Below are 11,680 nucleotides of genomic sequence, written 5' to 3'. Positions count from 1 at the left end.
GGATCGAATCTGAGCTGCAGCTTCCGGCCTGCACCACAGCCACAGCAACACTAGATCCTCAACCCACAGAGCGAGGCCAGGGATGGAACCCACATCCTCACGGATACTAGTCAGGTTCCATACTGCTGAGCCACAGTGGAAACTGGCAACCACCTTTCTACTTTCTGTTTCTAAGATTTGACTTTAGGTACTTCCTAAGATTATTTGTCCTTTTGTGACTGGTTTATTTCTCTGAGGATAAAATTCTCAAGGTTCTCCCATGTTGTAGCATGTGACAAGATTTCCTTCTTTTTTAAGGCTGCCTAATATCACGCTGCATGGATATACCACATTTTCTTTACCCATTCATCTGTCAATGGACATTTGGGTTGCTTCACTTCTTCGCTGTTTTGACTAATGCTGTGATGAACACTGGTGTGCAAATATCTCTTTGAGATCCTGCTTTAAGTTCTTTTGAACATACTCCCAGAAGTGGGGTTGTTGGGTTATATGGTAATTCTATTTTTAATTTTTGGAGGAATCTCTATATTGTTTTCCATAATAGCTGAATCATTTTACATTCCCAGCAGTGCAGCAGGGTTCCAATTTTTACATATCCTCACCAACACTTGTTATTTTCTATTGTTGTTGTTGTTTTTCTGGTGGCATCCTGGTGCATATGAGGTGATTATCTCATAGTGGTTTTGATTTGTACTTCCTGAATGTTTAGTGAGGCTGAGCTTTTCTCATGTGCTTATTGGCCATTTGTATGTATATCTTCTTTAGAGAAATGTCTATTTAAGTCTGCCCATTTTTTTAATCAGGTTATTTGGGCTTTGTAGTTGTTGTAGAAGTTCTTTGTATATGTATTAACACCTTATCAGAGATATGTTTACAATTATTTTCTCCCATTCTATAGGTTGCTTTTTCATTCTGTTGATTATTTTCTTCCATACATAGAAGTTATTAAGTTTTGTGTAGTACCAACTGTCTATTTTCAACTAATCCTTTATTCTAACTAATTTAACCACTAAAAAAAATAATAAACTATAGCAGCAGTGACATAAAAACAAAATGAGCTTACCACAGTAGAAAATTAAAGTGCCTTTTAATGTATTTTGATTGTTTAAAATTGTTGGGTAGGCAATATAAGAAAAAATAAATATGGCCATATACTATACATGAAGCTATTCAATAAGCAGTAAAAAAAAAATTTTGAAGAATATTTTGCTTATCTGGACTTTAATATTTCCCATCTGGAAACCACATCTCCAACCCTTGTTATATGAAGTTTTTATATTCATTATATAACTTATTCTTCATCCAGGTGAGCAGCTGTAAGTGTGCTAAAGGCTGCCAGTGATGGTGGTTTCACATCTCTTATTATAAACACCCTGTTTATGTGAAATGGAAAGGAAGGAATAAAGCATGCAGAAATTCCCTTGGATCAGAGAGTAGGGTTTCCCCTAGAGCAGTTAAGTTCGTGTTCAGTTTAGCTGGATCAGCTAACACCAGCCAATCAGATTTTAGGAGGGAAATAGAGTTCCTAAATAAATAGGATATCCAAAGCATGTTTTCTAAAGAATTTCTCAGGCTTGAAATCCAATACAGAGTGACTCAGTGGAACACCTACAGAAGTGACACTGTTCTACCACTATGAAGAAAAGCAGTGTTGCCTTGCTTTTGGGTATCATCTTCCTGACTCTGATTGGAGTTCAAGGTAAGGGATTCTGAGTTACATTAAGTTACTAAAGTCAGAGATGTGAATTGCTATAAAAGCTTCTGAATTTGCCCAGTAAAGGTGATTGCTTTGCATGCATCAGAAAGTGATATGAGCCATTTGTGGTCAATTATCCAAAGTTCATATATTGGACCTGCCAAGTCAATTACAAGTCTTCTCAGTCTAGATGTGTGAATTCCTGGCATGTAGTAAGTATTCGATAAATGTTTGTTGAACTGGGTGATAATGAGATGAAGACTTTGTCTCCTAAATTAATTTTGTTACCTTGATAGACTTTCTTGATAGTATGTCTGTGGTTAACCAAATAAGGATCCAGTAATCAGAGAGGTTGTCCTTAGTCTGTTTACTTACTACCTTTGTTATTTGGGGAAAATTAGTGAACTTTTCTAGGTTTCAGTTTCCTCAACTGTAAAATAGAGATTTTATAGTTAAGCTTTTTCTGCCTACTACACAGTGTGTGGCATATAGTAGCATTGAGTAAGTATATGTTGAATAAATGGAAGAATTAAGGAATGCTAGTGTGTTTTAGAGAGTTTTCAAAAGTTCAAAGCACTACTGAAAAACAAGACAGTAGGGAGGATCAGGTTGGTAGTAATTAGTTGTTATAAGTGGAGCTTTTTGTCAAAACCAACATCGACTCCATTTCACTAAAGTCAGATTTTAAAAAATGGCTGTGAGAGTTGCTCAAGAAATTATGGTCTGCATAGTGAACATGAGTAAGTTATGTGTGTCTGAACTGTAGTAGGCATTTATTGAACATTATGAAAATCTCTTTTCCTAAGGTTGTAAAATATGATAGTTTAGAGTAACACCTTTGGACTCAAAAGAGACCTGAGCTGATACCCTGTACCTGTCCTCCCAAAAGCTGAACAACTTTGTTTCTTTTTTCTTTTTTCTTTTTTTTTTAATGTATGAGATTCGCTGTGGGGTTTTTTCTTTTCTTTTTTTTTTTAACCCTCAGCTTTTTTAAAAAATCATTTATTTATATATATATTTTTTTTCTACTGTACAGCATGGTGACCCAGTTACACTTAAATGTATACATTCTTTTTTCTCACATTACATGTTCCATCATAAGTGACTAGACAGAGTTCCCAGTGCTATGACTTTGGTCTTAATTTCTCTGAATCTTGCTTTCTTTATCTATAAAATGGAGATAACAGCTACTTCAAAATCTTGCAGTAATAATTAACAGACACTTGGTAAATGTTAGTAATAATCGTAAGTCAAATGTATCATTTTGGTGGATCATCTGAATTAAGACATTGCTCTACACCAATGTTTTCTCCCCTCTTTTTCCCTTAGGAACCCTACTAATGAGGAATGGACGTTGTTCCTGCATCAACACCAGCCAAAGGATGATCCATTTAAAATCCTTAAGGGATCTTAAACAATTCACCCCAAGCCCTTCTTGTGAGAAAATGGAAGTCATGTAAGTAACAATTCATCCAACGCGCATGCTCCAGCATTAAATTTAGTGTGATCCTCACCCTCAGAATGCTGGTCCATTTAGACACTTAAAATGCAGATGGTTGCCTCTCCATAAATCTGGTCTACTTCTTTTTTTCTTCTAAAAAACAAGTTATTTCTGGTAGAGATTAGGACCCAAGGATGATGTATTACCAAAGTATTACATGTTCACTGAAGAAAATGTTTAATGCAGGTAACCCTTCATTAAGAAGAAATTAAAAGTTGTTTATAAGCCTACATCTAGTATAAATACTGTTAATCTCTTGATATATAGTCTTCCTAAGAGTTCCCATCATGGCGCAGCAGAAACGAATCTGACTAGGAACCATGAAGTTGTGGGTTCGATTCCTGGCCTCACTCAGTGGGTTAAGGATCCAGCATTGCCATGAGCCATGGTGTAGGTCACAGACACGGCTCAGATCTGGCGTGGCTGTGGCTGTGGTGTGAGCCGGTGGCAGCAACTCTGATTAGACCCCTCGCCTGGGAACCTCCATATGCTGCAGGTGTGGCCCTAAAAAGACAAAAGACAAAATAGATAAATAAATAAATAAATCTTTGTCTATCTCTATATATATGTCTTCCTAATCTCTTTCATTTGCTTTGTGCGTGCATATATAGTTACAAAATTTATATACACACATCTATGTCCGTAATATATATACAAAAATAAAGTGATACACTGCATACTGTTTTGTAATCTGCTTTTTCATTAACACTATATCATGAACATTTCTTCATGTCAGTAATCTTCTATAATAATATCATATTTTCTAATAATATCATGTTTTTTTAATGGCCAAATTTTATTCTATCATATGGAGGTACCATAATCTATATGACCAATGCCTAAATGTGGGTTATTTCCAGTGTTTTGCTATGGAAACAAACTGTTATTGTGGCAACATTTTGTCTATAATTCTTCCCTATTAGTAATGCCTTTCTAGAGATTAGAACTGCTAGATTAAAAGAGGTGCATATTTTAAGTTTTTTAAAACCCAAATCAAGGATGATATATGGAATGAGTAAGCTTATTCTTAGATTATATAGAAATTAAAGAAAAAAATTATTTAAATTATTTCTGGAGAATTAATAAAAAAATTCAACTGGTCTGTTAATCTTGTCTTAGCAAAATATTTTATTATGTTTTAAGTTGTTTCATTGGAAAATTTAGCAAAATTTTATGCTGATTTTCATTGTTTTTGAAAAAAAGTAGATATGTTGGCAACTTACCTATTTTATGCTTTCACTTAAACATAAAGAGCCACTTCTAGCACAACAGAACTGATATTATCTTTAGATTGAAGATTCTCCCATTGCACATATCAGTTGCAAATTTAGGGTTATGTGCTATCCTAGAAATTCATTAAGTCCCCTCATTCACTTAGAAAATGAAAAAGCAGAAAAAAGACTGGAAGTCTCAGATACTTATAGTGATGACATAAATACGTTTTAAAGGAGAATTGAATTCTGTGGGTAAGATGAAGCATTTAAATTATTTAAAAAATATATCTTGTTGCTATTTCTTTGGCAGTGCTACAATGAAGAATGGGGATCAAACATGTCTAAACCCAGATTCACCAGATGTGAAAAAATTGATTAAAGAGTGGGAGAAACAGGTTGGTGAAAAGAGGAAAACATTTTTCTTTCTTTTAGAAATTAACTTAAGGATATATTTTTCATTCGTGTTATCATGCTCCTGTTTTGTTCCCAAAATGATGTCATCAGTTGTGGCATAATTGTATTCCTGCTTATAGTATCACTTATCTCTCTCTCCCACTAGAGTCTGTGTTCCATAAGAGTAGGGAGCTTGTCTTTCTCATCCAATGCAGTAAGTGTGTATGGAATTGAATGGTACACCCCAAAGATAGAAAAGCAATAAGTTAAAGTCTTTCCTGCTGTAGAAAATATGCTAACAATTGGTTACAATATAGTGTGAGAAATATAAAATAAAGTTGTGTACAAGAAACTTCAAGATAATAGAAGGAGTAATGAACTTTGCCATGGGGGAGGGGACAGGGAGAAAATATTAAGGAAGACAAATATCAGGTGACATTTGATTTGGGTCTTGAAAGATAATTTACCAGGAGCATAAGGACAACATGCAAAAAAAAAAGACTAGATCATGAGAGAGTTTGCTGTGCTCAGGGAGTCTTGAGAATGTGGCTGCAGCTTGTGTGTGGGCAATGAAGGGATTGAGGTAGAAAAGTAGACTAAAATGAAGCAGGAAGAATCCTATGTGATATGCTAGGGAGTTGAGTTTGAAGAGGGCTGTAGAGGAGTTCCCGCCGTGGCTCAGTGGTTGATGAATCCGACTAGGAACAATGAGGTTGCGGGTTCGATCCCTGCCTTGCTCAACAGTTTAAGGATCTGGCGTTGCTGTGGCTGTGATGTAGGTCACAGACGCAGCTCCGATTGGACCCCTAGCCTGGGAGCTTCCATATGCCTTGGGTTTGGCCCTGGAAAAAGACAAAGAAGAAAAAAAAAGAAGAAGAAGAGGGCTGTAGAGTCTGTAGTTGAAAGTGTGGCTTCCAGAGTCAGATGGGCTAGTGGTTCTGCCATATACACTTTGGGTGAGTCACCCTCTGCAAGCCTCAGTCTCCTCAGCTGTAAAAAGTAAATGATAATAGTACCAACCTCAGAAAGCTGTAGTTGGGAGAATGGATCATGTTGGAGTGAGGTTGGTAAAAAGCTCAGGGAATGGACAGAAGCAACCAGGTAGAAGGCTGTTGTCTCCTCATCAAAGTGAGCAAAGTCAAGAGAATCAAAAGGAGCCCCTTTGAGAGTGAAGCAACTTTAAACTGGTTCTGAGGACAAAGAAAGATCACAGTCTAGAGAGTCCAAATATAATATAAGGAAGGAAAAATGGTAGGAATGAGATACATTACTCTTTTTTTCTGTGACCTCTTCTCACAGGTCAGCCTAAAGAAAAAGCAAAAGAAAGGGAAAAAACATCCAAAAACCAAGAAAGTTCGAAAAGTTAAAAAATCTCAACGTCCTGATCAAAAGAAGATGACATGAGGGACCATGTTACCAACAAGTATTCTGTGTTAAAAAGCTTCTCTTTAACCACCCTGAAATAATTCCAAAAGGGGAGGGCATCTTAATGCATAAGCTTATTGATTTGACTAGAAAAATTAAAGCATTATTATGTCAGAGTAATTCAAGCTAGAAGCTTGCTTTTAAAATCCCAGTATGAAGAATGTTTAGAAGCTATAGTTTGTCTTTGTTCTTCCATCTCCAACCAACTGGATTTCATCATGCTTTAGCTACAGTCCTAGTAACGCCCACACCTGGGCAGACATCCTCACAAACACATCCCACCCAACAGCTGCCTGGAAGAGCAGCCATGGGCTTTCCAGGCCACACACTGCAGCCTCCAGAGACCATCTTTAGATACAGGTCAACAGCCCCCAGCCTGGCAGCGTGCTGGTAAGCCAGGCAGTTTGGAATTGAGCTGGACCTCGCCAAGCTGCCATGGCCATCAGCATCTATATTCATGTCAGCCTATGGGTCTCACATACAACATTTCTGAGAGGTTCATTTCTGAGGGCCGCCTCTGGAGAGCACTAGCACTTGGCCTTCTGAAACTTCTGTCTGGTTTTGAGGCCATGTGACCCCATCTTGCCTTTCCAGGCTGACCACATCAGTCTTTGGTCCCTTCTGCCTCAGTCAGGCCAGTTCCTCGCCATCCTATGGCAATGCAGTGCCTGCTCCTTCTACCACACAGGTCGTGCTCTCACTCGCCTTGGTCAACTGCTTCCTCCCACTTCCCCAACACCCCACGGATATGCCCCTTCTCTTCACTCAGCCTCACTTGATCACTTCAAGGCTTAATTTTATCCTCCCTCTTAAATAGAACCTTCTAGATACTTGGATCATTTTAAAACTATTTCACTTATATTCAGTGCCATATAGATGAACACTTGTTTCCTAATTATTTTGTGTGTGTTTTATCTCTCTAACAAGATTGTCAGCTCCTTGAGGGCAGGGGCCAGAGTTTATTTCCCTGAATCTGCCATCATGCCTAATATACTGTGGAACTGGGTTTGGCATCATTTCTTCACTGCAGTTGCTGCAGGTAGGAGAGCAACCAGACCATCTCCTCGGAGCAGGAGCTGGCTATTTACTGGCTACTCCAAATTGTCTAACCCCTGGTAACATCTTTTATTCATTATCTTCAGGCTATTATCACTTCGGGGATGTGAGGTGATACAACATCCTTGTTTTATTAGGACAGGATGTTTACTTGGCCTCTCCAACAGATAAGAAGGAAATGTTTAAATCACTTATGGAAATTCTAAACTGTTTTCACTGAATATACACACTACCTAGATTCATGGAGTCTTAGAATGGGAAGGGATCAACCAGTATCTCAGCTTTTCCCGCAGAGTACAAAAATTCCTTCAGTACCCTTCCTGACAAGCCTCAGTTTTCTATGACCTGACAAGAAGGCCACCAAGATCCTTTTGAAAACACATTTTGGGTAAATATGAATTTCATTGTTGGTTTAACTTGTTTCAGATTTTGTAAAATAGCATGATTATTGATTACCACACCAGCATCCGTGAGGAGAGGGGGTGTTAAGTTATCAAGAGCTAGAGGAAGCGGTAAATCCTGTCATTGGAAGTGTGGTTGGTGCCCTTAGCCTCTGCAAGTTCGGAGAACTGTTGAAGGGAAGGTGTCGTTGGCCAGAATGTCTTTCCCAAATTTTGTCACTCCTTACACAGCAGATGTTTCCAGGGCTGCCCATGGTGATCCCAACAGCATTTTATCTGGTTATGAAGATCTTTAATTCCTTCCATGTAACTCCCCTGAAAAATCTAAATGTTTCCTAATTTGAGAATCTGTGACGCTTGCATTTCACAGGTAAAGTGGACAGTGTACAACTAAAGCCAAAGACTACATGTTTTGACTAAGTAACTATGACATATAAAAACATGATAATCATTCATCATTTATACATATATGTATAGTCTCTAAGCAAATAATTATTAGGTTCAAAGCTGTATTAGCATATATACCCTGTACTTTGAAATATTTTCTTTGCTAAAAGACAATGCTGTCAGTAAATGGACCACTGATCAGAAAATAAGTCTTGATTTTTTAATGTCTTGAACCTCATCTATTGCATATTTAACAGCCATTCTTACTCATTTGCTTATTCATGTCCTTATTCATTTGCTTTCATCTCAGATAAGGTATAATTGAAATAAAGACATGGGAGCCCTTTAAAGGGCTCTTTGGAGACAGAAAAAAATGCTACTGATAATTTGACAACTGACTTACAAGAGTTATGTGGGGAATGCAATTTATTTCCTAATCCTCAAAGGCAATGCTATTCCAATAAGAAATATACCTAGGAGACCAAAAATGTCCTCTTTTCCATATCCTAGAACCATACATGTTTAAATATTATAAAGTCTAAGTAGTTACAGAGACCCAAACATAGGATAAGTTATTTCAGAGTCCAGGAAACTTGGCCTGGAGGTATTATGCAGTGTGGAGTCTCTAATATTGGGAATGGACAGAGACCCAAGACTTGTACATTTGAGGCTCTTGAGAGGACAGACAGGTGTGAGATTTGGGCAGGTAGCAGCTGCTGATGGTGGATGTGACAAGGTAGGGCCTTAATGTGAGACCCAGCAGGATTCTGTAGAAAGAACTAAGATTCTGGGTTCTGAGATAGCTAGGTTAAGATCAGAAGCCTACCACTTATAAGCAGTATGAACTTGGTTCAGGTATACTTTTTAACCCCCCTGTGCCTCAAGGTTCCTTCCCAGGGATTGTTGTGAGGACCAGGCCCAGCATAGAGCTTGGTGCCTAGAAAGTCCTCAGTGTCAGTCCCAACCTCCCCTGACCATTTACCTCTGCTGCCCTTTCTTCTCAACAGAGGGTGTTTCACATCTCATACACACAGAGCGGTGTTTCCAGGACTGAAAAAATAGGCTGGAGAAAAGAGACCAAAAGCCCGTCTGACCACCAGTTCTCTGTGTGTGTATTTTTAGACCCATAGTCTAGGCCATCATTGTCTCTTTCTTAGGCCACCTCAATAACTTCCTCTTTTCTCTGCTACTGTTTTTTTCTCAACTTTTCTCTTGCTTCTTTCCCATTCGTAATAGCTAGAATGACCCTTTCAAAGTAGAACTCACAGAATACCACCACGTTACTTAAAATCCTGTAGTTTACCAGAGTTCCCATCATGGCGCAGTGGTTAATGAATCCGACTAGGAACCGTGAGGTCATGGGTTCAATCCCTGGCCTTGCTCAGTGGGTTAAGGATCCGGTTTTGCCTTGAGCAGTATAGGTCATAGACCAGCTTGGATCCTGCATTGCTGTGGCTCCAGCATAGGCCAGCAGCTATTGCTCCGATTAGACCCCTAGCCTGGGAACCTCCATATGCCACGGGTGTGGCCCTCAAAAGACAAAAGACAAAAAAAAAAAAAATCCTGTGGTTTAGGATTAAGTCAAGCAATCCAAGGCCTGCCCGGACCCACATGAGTTAGGCTCTGCCTACTTCCCAGGCTGTGCTCCCTCCACCTTCCCCATCACTTCCTGAGCCTCAGCCTCACCCTCTTTCTAACCCTCAAGCACACGGAGTTGATTTCCTTCTTGGGCCTTTGCACATGCTGTTCCCTGTTGGGTTGAGATACATTAACTTGGTTATGCTGAGAGCTCTGTTTCCCAGAATCCCCTTCTTTGTGAGGGTCTAGGTTCGAGTTAGCCAAAGAGGCACATGTGTGAGACGTGCAAGACAGAAGTGCAGGCATGACCATTACTCCTGATGGGATATAACCAGTGAATCCAGTGGATCCCACCTTGCCCTCTCTCTCCTCCCAGCTCACCTTGTCTTCACCACTGCTGGCCTTCTGAAAACAGGCCCTCCACCAGATACTCGGAAGTGGACCCAGAAAGACAATAGTTACACAGAAGCAACAGCTTCCCACAGACCCCTAGCAGTCCCATTTTGGCAGCTGGACAGGCTCAGCTTCTTGGATTTTTCTTACAAGCTCTTACGTGTACAACTGTACCAGTACTTCTGAAGGCTTGATCTGTGAATCTCTCCAATTCCATGTCTCACCTTCCAGACTTTCATTTCCCGAGATCCTCCCTCACCTGTGTAACTTCTGATTCCTATAGTGAATCCTTTATTCCCATACTATTCAGAGTGACTGTGCTTCCTCACTGATACACCTGTGCCCAAAGCACTCTTTGTACAGCTGGTCCCGCCTCATCATTTGAGTTTCCACTTAAATGTCACTTCAGTCTTCTTCCCTTATCACCCTTAGTGAAATAGCTATCCTTTTCCCAGACCCTCTCTGTTGCAGTACTTCCCAAAGTGGGGTGTGTGCACCCTATGGGGCAGATGAAATGCAAGTATTTACAACATACTTTTGTCTGAAAAATAAGAAAGAACTGAAGATTTACTATAAATCTGAAGTCAGCAATACTGGTGGTTTTGCTCAATGCATTTGTCTAGTGATCCTGTGTCACTTACTGAATTTCCATGGATAAACTGAAACTTCCACACCTGGGAGGGAGTGACACATGCCCTCAGTCCATCACTTTCTGCACTTTGAGACGATGGGTTGCCCTTATTGGGCACAGTCCTCCATGGCTAACTCTAGACTAGAACCAGGATTATGATGATTATAAAATAGACTGCTAAACCAATCTCGACAAAATGAGGAAGTGGCTTTAAAAAAATTCCTCTAAGAAATTCACGGGAAAATAATACTAATAGGAGTTCCCGTCGTGGCTCAGTGGTTAACAAATCCATTTAGGAACCATGAGGTTGCAGGTTCGATCCCTGGCCTTGCTCAGTGGGTTAAGGATCTGGCGTTGCCATGAGCTATGGTGTAGGTTGCAGATGCAGCTCGGATCCAGCGTTGCTGTGTCTCTGGCATAGGCCGGCGGGTACAGCTCTGATTCAACCCCTAGCCTGGGAACCTCCGTATGCCATGGGAGTGGCCCTAGAAAAGACAAAAAGACAAAAAAAAAAAAAGAAAAAATAATACTAATAAAGCAAACATAAACTAACAAAAGATTAAAACATCTTTTATTTCCTTGATTGTTTTATGTTTTAATCTTTTGTTTATGTTTGCATTATTAGTATTATTTTCCATATGAATTTCTTAGAGGAATTTTTTAAAAGACTTTGGAATGGATTAGCAATGAGATCCTTCTGTGTAGCACTGGAAACTATGTCTGGTCACTTATGATGGAGCATGATAATGTGAGAAAAAAGAATATACACATGTATGTGTAACTGGGTCACCATGCTGTACAGTAGAAAATTGACAGAACACTGTAAACCAGCTACAATGGAAAAAAATAAAAATCATTATATAAATGCTAAATAAATACAAATTTTGCTCCTTTAAAAAAAAACATTAAAACATTCATACAGGGAATGTCTATTCTAATTTTACCTAGAAGGCACACGATTTAAAAAATCTAGTAACTTGGAGTTCTGTTGTGGCTCAGTAGAAA

The 11,680-nt window shown here is 39.1% G+C and overlaps 1 protein-coding gene across 1 annotated transcript; it reads left to right on the top strand.

The window, feature by feature from the left end:
- Nucleotides 1-1,545: 1,545 nt before the first annotated feature.
- On the top strand, nt 1,546-8,282 carry CXCL9 (C-X-C motif chemokine ligand 9). The gene is made up of 4 exons (XM_047799340.1): nt 1,546-1,699; nt 3,026-3,152; nt 4,722-4,806; nt 6,104-8,282. Exons 1-4 carry the CDS (start codon nt 1,636-1,638, stop codon nt 6,206-6,208), a joined length of 381 nt encoding a protein of 126 aa, XP_047655296.1. The 5' UTR covers nt 1,546-1,635; the 3' UTR covers nt 6,209-8,282.
- The last annotated feature ends 3,398 nt before the right edge of the window (nt 8,283-11,680 follow it).

The sequence above is a fragment of the Phacochoerus africanus genome, chromosome 10 (assembly GCF_016906955.1).
Source record: "Phacochoerus africanus isolate WHEZ1 chromosome 10, ROS_Pafr_v1, whole genome shotgun sequence".
In the NCBI taxonomy this organism is placed as follows: Eukaryota; Metazoa; Chordata; class Mammalia; order Artiodactyla; family Suidae; genus Phacochoerus; species Phacochoerus africanus.
The sequence above is the reverse complement of the archived record's forward strand: the minus strand, read 5'-3'. Positions and strand labels throughout refer to the sequence as shown.

Coding starts and splice junctions, on each gene's coding strand:
- CXCL9 (XM_047799340.1), top strand. CDS start 1,636: ATGAAGAAAAGCAGTGTTGCCTTGCTTTTGGGTATCATCTTCCTGACT. Junction 1,700..3,025: donor GACTCTGATTGGAGTTCAAG/GTAAGGGATTCT, acceptor TTTTTCCCTTAG/GAACCCTACTAATGAGGAAT. Junction 3,153..4,721: donor TGTGAGAAAATGGAAGTCAT/GTAAGTAACAAT, acceptor TTTCTTTGGCAG/TGCTACAATGAAGAATGGGG.